Here is a 9,947-nt window from a genome sequence, read left to right as displayed (position 1 = left end):
GCTCGGTTCTGTTTTTATTTATTCTTTATTTAACATTTTCTTTGTCTTCAGCAATTGTTGAGTCAAATGATCAAAATGCCCCTGACACACCTCAAAACTTGAATTTTACAAAACCTACAGCTTCATTTCATCGCCGCAAATGTTTAACATTTTCCAAACTCGTAATAAACCCGCATAAGCTGTACCTGAGATGTAATAACCCATTGACAGCAGCCCTGTGTGTGTGTGTGTGTGTGTGTGCGTGCTTCTTAAAATGTGCATAACCCTTCAGAGTAAAGGCCAGGACACGCAGTCACAGAATATAAACTGGAAAGTGGAGTATGAGACACGATGGTATGAAACATAATTTCTATTTACGGCTTAATGGGATTCAGTTTGAGCCGGTTCACAACAGGAAACTCGATTAAATGAGTCAGTCGTTTTTATTATCCATTAGAATATGCTCACAATGTCTGACACGCTTACTGACACGTCTACACGATGTGGACATCACCGTGGGCGTGTTGTTGAGGATATGACTGAGTCTAACAAATTAGTTTCTCAAGTCGATCCCATTGGTGGATGACATTTTGCCTAAATCTCTGGTGAAAAAAAAGTTGAATAATTTCGAAATTATTGTCAAATTGGGCCCGTAACAGGCAAAGTCGCTTGGGAACTCTTGACGGGTCAAAAATATCGGCAAAATAGGAAGTGAGAGTAAAGTTATGTTCCTCTTTTTGCCCGTTTCATCTGCCTCTGCCGAGGGCCCAACGCGGCCGGCGAGGTCGGTGCCATCAGTCGACCTGAATCCTTGTGTACTTTCGCTTCTGACGTGATCTGCAGCCGAAAATGCTGGAGGGAAGAAATACACGTCATTATTATATAAATATATTTAGATATTTTTATATATAAAAAAAGAAGTATATATATATCTTATTTTTTTAATATACATAATTTAAAAATATATATCTCTTCAAATATATATTTTTATGTATATTTTTTAATTTTTAAATATATATGAAGATGAGGCAGGGTGTGTTTTTCAGTCCCAGTAAGTCCCAGTGAGTTTACCAACACCAGACATCGACCATGTAGAGGCAGCAGATGTCTTTTAATGTGATCTTATCTTAATGGTGGATAGATCAAATTGGTTGTGAATATAAAATGGGGTGCTTTGAGATTCTCTCTGAGAATTAAAGAACAATAATGTACGAGTAGGTTTAAAACATTTATAATTGTAGTAAATATAAATACAATTCCAATCTTTATGCTATAAGCTAAGCTAATTTACTAACTGAAATGGAAATGGTTAAATACCATTTTTTGTATTGAACTACAGAGCTTACACTGTAAATAGTGCTCCTCTATAATGATTGTTAGACTAATCTCATTTTCTTAAATTTAAAAAAAGTTCTGAATTGTATTTTGAGAAGTGAAAAATAAACCTCCAAGCACTGAACAACTCGAGAGCCGTGGTAGGAATAGACCAATCACTGCCAGCAGATCGATACCAGCCACTCCTACCTGATCGGGATCATTCCCAGTACTGTAATGACGCTGGAGAGCGTGAAGACGAAGCCCGGGAACCAGTCCAGGGTTCTCTGATAGATCTTAGTGAAGGCGGGGATGTACGCCAGGCCGGCAAACTTCAGAGCTATCTGCATGTAGGTGAGAGTGGTACCTGATGGGAAGGAGAACCCAGAGGGAAGTTAAATATCAGCGTATCTCATACATCTCTTTGTGTGTGTGTGTGTGTGTGCTTTTGCAAACGTCCACACAGGTTTCACACTCACCGCACGAGGAAGCTGGAACCTGCTGTGAGAGCAGAGATCTGATCGTGGGCATCGGGATCAGAGCAAACAAGTTGAGAGAGCGAGCTGCGGAGACAGGAACATGGATTAACTCTTCTGCTCTCACTTCCTCCTCAACGTCCTGTTTGTATCATCTCATCCACGTCCGCGATACAATACGCCTTTTGTTTCGCTTGAACCTGCGACGGGAGACACTGACGCTCCATCGGCTTTCTGTCCACCGCTTTTCAAACAAACTATATCATGATTTTTTTCCAAATTTCTGGCATATCCTCTTGGAGACTTTTTTGTAAGACTTAATTTGATATACAATAATTTCTTGTAGCACAATTCACAAATAACTTTTTGACTTTTATACTTTAGTGTGACTTGATTTTGTATATTCATTTTTCTGTTTTTTTGGTCTTATTATACTGATTTCTTTATTCCTTTTTTTCAATGGTGGGTTTCTTTCCCAATTTGAATGGGCAGAATAATTAATATGACTTGTGTTGACCTTCGAATGGCAAAGTAACCCAGCGTAATACATTTGAGTAAATGACAGTTGCATAAAAACAGCGTCATTATTCCAGCATTCAGCCTGATGATACTCTATAATGGAATGGGTTTTAAGGCAGAGATGATATATGGTGTATGTTTCTGTTGTATTCTAATAAGTGAACGTTTGGGCTTCCATCAGGGGGAAAGACAGCAGGAAGAAACCGTTGCTTGAACTGCTTTTTTGTTGTTGTTCTGTCTTTTGGATAGAGTTCAAATGTCCCTGAGTCTCGATCCCTCACAAGCGGTGCCTCACCGAGGTAGAACATGGAGGTCGTCCTGACGAAGGACATGAAGTAAATCCCCGAGGCGAACGACAGCATGCCCATCAGGATGAGCGCCGTGTCGCTGACGCAGCGGCGGAACACGATGACGCCAAGGAAACTGGTGAGGAAGATGGTGCAGCCTGCAGCATGGCCGTACCCCACCTGGAGGAGGAGGAGAGGCCAAAGGAAACGAGGTCAAGGACGTAAACTGGGGGCCGCAGACGAGAAAATTCAACGGGAGAAGAAAGAGGGAAAATACGAGAAAGAGGAGAAAGAAAAATGCAAAGTGGTGCGACATTAAATCAATGGACACTGTACACCATTTATATAATCTACTGTATGAATCTACTGTGTTCTACTGAGCGTTCTACACAGCCTGTGTAAGGGGAACCGACAGTTCACTGATAAGAATTCTGTCTATTTATTAAAGCTGCCATAAATTCATTTCAGTTTTACACAGTCTATGTTGCGGTGTCTAATCATTACAAACAATTCCAAATACAAGAGCAAGCATACAAAGCGTACGATGGCAACCTGTCACCTGAGTGGCGCTCCAGTTGAGGGGCTCCTTCAGCACGAAGACCTCCAGGATCTCTATTGCTCCGCCCACCGCGGAGACGTACAGCATGGCGGCTGCAACCAGCAGGACGATGTTCACCCGGTTCCTCTCGACAGGAGCGGGAACTTCACTGGGAACCTCACTGGGAACCTCACTGGGAACCTCACTGGGAACTTCACCACAGGTATCAGGAAGGAGGTGGCTGGTTTCCTCTGTCCCTTGGTGGGATTCGGGTTTCACCTTAAATTGATGGGAGGGGGGACAAGTGAATGTGTGGGCTAAATGTGAAGATCGAAAGCTGAACATGCGGTTATGGTGATATGACACTGCTGTAGTTATGATTGAATATTTTTTCTTTTTCTTTAAATTCAGAGTTTACTGCAGTCAATCCCAGTGTCGACATATACATTATTTTATTGTGGCTCTTCATAAAAGCCTTCTTCTTCTTCTCCTTCTCCTTCTCCTTCATCTTCTTCTTCTTCTTCTTCTTCTTCTTCTTCTTCTTCTTCTTCTTCTTCTTCTTCTTCTTCTTCTTCTTAATCAGAGAGCAGAAGAGCAGGGGCGTTGTTAGGCCTATTTTAGTGGGGCTTCCTCTTGTGTTCTCATACTGATTGTAAGTGAGTAAAATCACACTCTTTCTTATAGAACCAATGTATGCATGTGTCTCTGCCAGGTTAGTAAGAGGCCGTAGCGTTTCTTTTAAGTGTAAAAAACATGCTTTTTGGATATCCGGGGCCCCAAAAATGTTCCGGTGCGATGAGCGCACATACGTGCCTTATCTTGCCACTCCACTCGGGGCGTAGCCCCCCTTTCTTTGAATCCTACAAACGCCCCTGCAATAGAGGTAGTTTCACTTGATCCACGGATCAAGAAATGTCCACGTGGGCGCGCGCAACCTGTCGAGCTTCATTCCTCATGACGCACAAGGAGAGCGGCGCTGGGGGCGGGGCCAGACATCCCAAACATAAGCAACGCAGAACACGGAGCGATGCTCCAGGTGCGCGCTGACCTGCAGCAGGAAGGTGGCCTGCGCGAGGCCGAGCAGCTGCAGCAGCGCGCCCACCACGATCAGGACGGTCCCGGTGCCCAAACTGGAGCTGTACAGCAGGAACAGGTGACCGGAGGCCAGGCTGCCCACCACACCGGCGGCCCCGTACAGCAGCTCCACCGTCATCATCGCCTGGCGCACGGACACACACACAAACACACACACAAACACACACACACGTGACTTCTTTTAAAAAGGTTCATCTGGTGGTCTGACTTGTTACAACTTAAAACAAAACTTTTATATTGTTTTTGGCAAAACACATCTTTTTTTCTGTTAATCCTGGTCAGGTTAAAGCATTCCTATAAAGTAATGACTATGCCTGATTATGTACAGTGTGTTTTTATATTTTTATATTTTCTTATTAGTATAGTGTTTGTACCTCTGTTGACTCGAAGAGCCCTGCAAAACAATTCCAATGTGTCTGGACTGTTGGTCTAGGCACAAATGGCAAATAAAAAACCGTGAACCTTGAACCTGGTGTAAAGTCCTTACAAATGTTATTTTAAAAGAGCACTTATATTAATTTAAACTATTAATACAAACAGTTTACCATTAAAGCCCAACGTAACACCTTTCAGATATTTGACACTATTTTGAAAACAATGTCATAAATGTGTTATATGTGGTATATTTAATCTATTTTATGTCCTCTATAATTTTACTTGAAGGAGAAATGGGCCCGGGTTCAAACTACATTCATATATTCATATTTCCGTATGCATATTTGTAATGAACAAATAGGCAGAGGCAATTAATTAATGGTTTAATAATACATATAAACTTCATAGCCTACAAGCCAGCCTATACCTGTTGCATGAAAGCTGAGCACCGGGTCTGGGCGACTGACCTTGGAGCGCTCCGCCGCGGTGGAGGAGAGCGCGACCAGCGTCATCACGCCGGGCCAGAAGGCTCCGAAGCCGCCGGACAGACCGTGGACAACCGCCCCGCCGAACATCACCTCCAGCGGGAGCCGGAGGACGACCACCAGGAGCAGGGCGAGACTCAGCAGCACGTACCCGCCCAGCGCCACCGCGATGGGGAGTCTCCTCCAGCCGCGGTCGCCCAGCCTGGCCAGAAGCAGCGTGGGCAGGATGGGCACCAGCCCGTCGATGAGGTTGTAGGTCATGTAGAAGTCCGACATGGCTGTCTGGGCGTCCGGGTGGCTGGCGTTAACACAGCGGTCCTTGACCACCATCTGCAGGGCGGTGGCGAAGAGACAGCTGCCCAGCTGCTCCAGCACCAGCGTGGGCTCGACCCTCCGGAGCACCGCGAAGGCGCCTTGGCACAGGCTCCGCGTGACCATGGTGAGACGTTCACTGACCGCCTTCTGGAGGACTAACTCGATCAACCTAAATCATTCTGGTGTCGCTCCGAGTCACGACAGTTAAAGCACCGCAGGGAGAAATAACACCGACACACTTCCTCCTCTTTACCAAAACAGGCGTGATGAAACGGAGAAGTGGAGATTTAGGAAACCACCCTGCGTGATGACAGTTCTTTTGGAGCTAATCCAAAACAGGCCTCCACGCTTCTGTTTCCAGAAAGAAAAGACATGTGTTTATTGCTGTGTTTTGTTTTTTAGATTAGATTAGATTAGATATTTCTTTATAAATCCCACAGTGGGGAAATGTCAGGATCACAGCAGCGGGTGCACATTAGAGCATTAATAAAAGATACAAATAAAACACAATAACAATACTAAATACTAATGCGAAAATACTAAATATACAGAGGAAACAAAATACTGATTATTTGTTTAAAGAAGAAGAACAAATGGACTGAAGACTTTACTAAAAAAAATAATGGACAGTAATCATTTGACCTCTTTAACAGTTTCAAGAAGTTGAGAGGGGAAAAGTATAGCTGTCAAATAAATGAAGTGTTTAGTCAGAAGACCATACATACACTTGCAAGCCCTCGACATCTATTTCTCATCCATCTGCCAATCATCAAGTAGAAGTAGATGTGCGGGCTCAAACCTTGCGTGGAGGGGCTCAACCGGATCGGCGACGCCAGCAGACAAGGCGGCGGCGAGGGACATCACTGAGCAGGGCGCGGGCTCCTGTTTCGCAACTCAACCTTGGCTCTCCTGTCCCAGGCTGTTGTTCCTGAGAGCTTCAGCCTGTCCCATTGACAGCTTCCCATCAACCAATGCCCACCATCTCTGAAGACCCTGAGTACCGTGGCCCTCACTTCGATTCAGAGACGTTGCTTGAGAGGTTGGTTAGACATTCCATTGTTCCATGTTGCCTGCATTTCGGGACCATGGCAATTTATATCGCAGACACCACCCCACATCTCACGCGGTACTGAGCACCTTCACCTCCCTGAGCGGAGGAGAACTGTTGTGCCAGCTGGTTTAACTGGATGGAGCTCAGAGGTTGCTCACACAGCCTTCCTCGACACAGCTCAACACAGGTCAGAGGTCTAGCTCTACCCTGTGCCTGCAGCTGGATACTCATGGCAGGCCGCCGCCGCGCGCCAGGTGGTGAGGATGGGCACCCTCAGCAGGCCGACCGGAGCCCCTCCGGGGCCCCTCCAGGGGCGAGCCTCTGAGCCCTGTAGCCTGCTACCCCTGTACACCCACATTGCTCGGCCATGCACAGCTCCACGTCATCATCCAAGCATCTACCATGATCAACGTCATTGGGGCTGATCACCCGGGCACGACAGGTGGGGAGGAGGTGGGACACTGGCTGGCCTGTGACAGCCTGAGAGGAGCCTCTCAGCACGTCAGTTGCCAAGGAGACTACAGGAGATCATCAGGAGCACAGAGGCAGACACAGCATAGGAGGACGGCACAGACTGGCTTTGCAGCAGCTTCCAACAGCACCAGGCTCACCAGGGGCGGCATCAGGACCACGGGACCAGGACCACGTGACACAGCCAGAAACACGCACGACGCGGCCGCCATTCATACCGACTAGGGCACTGTCATGAACAGGGCTCCTCATATTCACAACCATCACCATGAGGTACCATAGACAGGTTTGGTACTCTGACCTCACCACGGAACTGCTGGTACCTGGGCGTAGTGGCACACCGAGGGTGAATGCGGGAGGGCGGTGCGTAGGATTGCTATATGGATAGCTATAGGCCAGTGCGGCGAGTGGGCGGCCCAGAGTTACTAGTAGTGTTTTTGAGTGAGTGTTGTGCTCTGCTGTGCTGTGTATGATGCGCGCGGCGCGGTCGGTCGAAGGGCAGTGCGCGCCGATGCTGTAGCCGGGCGGCGGGCAGTAGAACAGAGACAGACAGAAGTGAAATGTGTAGACATAGGAGACAGAAGACCTGAAGCTTGTCGCCTGCTGCCTGCTCTGACTCCGCTCCTTTGGGTGGGTTTTGTCACGTGCGACCTGGAGGTGTTAACTTTTTGACCAAATTTATTTATTTTTTTTGTTGAAAATTGTTGGCCTAATGAAAAACATCCGGGGCTTTGGCCGAGTTTTGGTGCTAGTACGCCACTGTGCAGTCGGCACAGTACATCGTTGGAGGTGAGCCCTCCACCCTCTGGACATATACACCAAACCAAGCGTGGCCAGAGCCAGCGGATGATGAAAGACAATAACCCTCCCGGCCTGAGGCTGTTTACCCAGCAGGCCGTCAGGCCAGCGATACCGCAGTATCAAGTGCTTCAGTCAGGCCAGTTGGCAGGCCAAGTAGCTGGATCTGGACCCTGAATGAACACCCACACCAACACATTACAATTTCTGTGAACATATTCTGTGAATATCTATAATTTTTATGTATATTTATATATATTATATATATATATATTATATATATATATATATTATATATATATATATATATAAATAGTGTATATTTTATTTTTATTTTTATATATATATTATATATATATATGTATTATGTATATTCTTATATATATATTTATATTATATATATCTTTTTTTGTGTGTGTGTGTTTGTATAGTATATTTATCTTATTCTCATTCTTTTTTTTTTCTGCTTGCTACTGTCGGTGTTTTGCACAATAATTTAAATAAACCGATTATACTTGTATAAAAAGGATAAACAATAAAAAACTAAAACTTGAACTTGAAACTTGAAACTAAAGCAAATAATAAGGCTCCATATGTTGCGTGATTAATTACAACGAGATCATCATTATAATCTACAACATTCCACGATAACAAATTATATTATATTTACTTTTAATGTTCTCTATCTGTAGCTTCGCATTGTGTGAATTTTGTTTTCTTCTTTCATACTGTTGCAGTGTGTCTCACCCTGAACTTTTATTATTTTATGTGTGTTATGGTCTGTCAAGAGACGACAGATGCTAATTAGCTGAAACTACAATCTGGTGCAGTGCATCAAATGAGGACATTTATGTTTTAACTGTAAATGATCCCTCTTAAATATTAAGATAATAATATATAATATAATATATTTCATTTAGCATCCATTTTGGCTTTACAGCTCATACAGCTGTACTGAATAGCAAAATATCACTGAGAAATAATAATATTAAAATAATAATAATGATAATAATAATAATAATAACTCGTATTAATCAAATATATATTTAAAAAACATGGGGGAAATAATTAATATGTCTCTCTGTATTGCTCAATCGCACGCACGCACGCACGTGCGTCAATGCCATGGAAACCGGACCGAGGGTATTTAAGGCCGCGGACGTTCTGATTCTGCCCTTTGCACTTTGGACTTTGACGCGAGCGGACCTCACCTGTGAATCCTCCTGTGAACCCAAACCTGTGAAGGAAACTCTGAGACTTTTGCACTGCTTGAGACTTTTTGTTGGAAACTAAACTTGTTGGCGAACCGAACTACACGAGATCCGGACTACGAGAGACCCGAGACCCCGAGGAAGGCCCTCCGACGACCGAGAGCCGAGGACGAGCCCCTGCTGAAGCGACCGGGCTGTGATTTGGACCATAACTGTGCGCAGGTAAGACCATTTCTACATTTAATTTAGCATTTATATTATTAATGTATCCCCTTAAATCCATAAAAGTGTCCTCAGTTTAGAAATCAGTGAAACTTTTTGACAGGAAATTTGGGGAAAACATATTTTGTGAGAAGTGACACTCAGTCGATGATTCGTCGTGTAAAATGAGATTTGAGCTGCGGACTGTCTTGGACATTTCGGGAGGTGCACCGGAATGTGTTGACAATTAGTGCAAAGCCTCGAAACCCCTTTTATTTGTGTTTTAAGGCATTAAAAGTCGAAATGTAACTTTGTAATTACAGAAAAAAGATGGCGCCTGAACCATTTTTATAAAATTCTCAAATAAACTGTAAAATGCATAAACTCGGCACCATGGTAACCACATGGAACGCGCGGGCGTCACCTGACCTGGCCTGCGCGTGACCCGGAGCTGCTCTGTGAGCGTTGAAACGGGCCTTATTGTACACGCATCTGCTCCTTTTACTTTATCATATTGAAGTGATTTATTTAACATGACATGCTCTGCGCTCGTTGTCGCGGTGCTTTGTTTGTTAAGTTAACTGATGGGAGTGCACGAGCGCGCGCTGCCTCCAGCGTCTCCTGCACGCGCTCTGAGATGCACCTCGTGAAGTGGAGAATAATGAGTTATGAAGGAAAGAGGTTACTGTGGTCGTGTTGGGTTGATATCGCCATGTTTCACGGTGCGTCATGACGCGCGTGGTTTAACCAACTCTTTATCACAGAAATCACGTCCTCCCAGAACTAAAACGTAATTCTCAGTCACGTTTGACTGAAACGTATTTCTCTCCAG

The 9,947-nt window shown here is 44.7% G+C and overlaps 1 protein-coding gene across 1 annotated transcript; it reads right to left on the bottom strand.

The window, feature by feature from the left end:
* Window positions 1-6: 6 nt before the first annotated feature.
* On the bottom strand, window positions 7-5,924 carry LOC130205151 (thymic stromal cotransporter homolog). Its single transcript, XM_056432328.1, has 7 exons — window positions 5,051-5,924; window positions 4,162-4,332; window positions 3,135-3,392; window positions 2,584-2,755; window positions 1,773-1,856; window positions 1,504-1,660; window positions 7-831 (listed from the first exon to the last, which is right to left on the bottom strand). The coding sequence occupies exons 1-7, from the start codon at window positions 5,504-5,506 to the stop codon at window positions 774-776; spliced, it is 1,356 nt and encodes a 451-aa protein (XP_056288303.1). The 5' UTR covers window positions 5,507-5,924; the 3' UTR covers window positions 7-773.
* Between the last annotated feature and the right edge of the window lie 4,023 nt (window positions 5,925-9,947).

The sequence above is a fragment of the Pseudoliparis swirei genome, chromosome 15, assembly GCF_029220125.1.
Source record: "Pseudoliparis swirei isolate HS2019 ecotype Mariana Trench chromosome 15, NWPU_hadal_v1, whole genome shotgun sequence".
In the NCBI taxonomy this organism is placed as follows: Eukaryota; Metazoa; Chordata; class Actinopteri; order Perciformes; family Liparidae; genus Pseudoliparis; species Pseudoliparis swirei.
The sequence above is the reverse complement of the archived record's forward strand: the minus strand, read 5'-3'. Positions and strand labels throughout refer to the sequence as shown.

Excerpts from the sequence above, each read along its gene's own strand:
- LOC130205151 (XM_056432328.1), bottom strand. The coding sequence starts at position 5,506 with ATGGTCACGCGGAGCCTGTGCCAAGGCGCCTTCGCGGTGCTCCGGAGG. Across the intron at positions 3,393-4,161 it reads AGGCCACCTTCCTGCTGCAG|GTGAAACCCGAATCCCACCA; the intron begins GTCAGCGCGCAC and ends CATCAATTTAAG. Across the intron at positions 2,756-3,134 it reads TCAACTGGAGCGCCACTCAG|GTGGGGTACGGCCATGCTGC; the intron begins GTGACAGGTTGC and ends CTCCTCCTCCAG.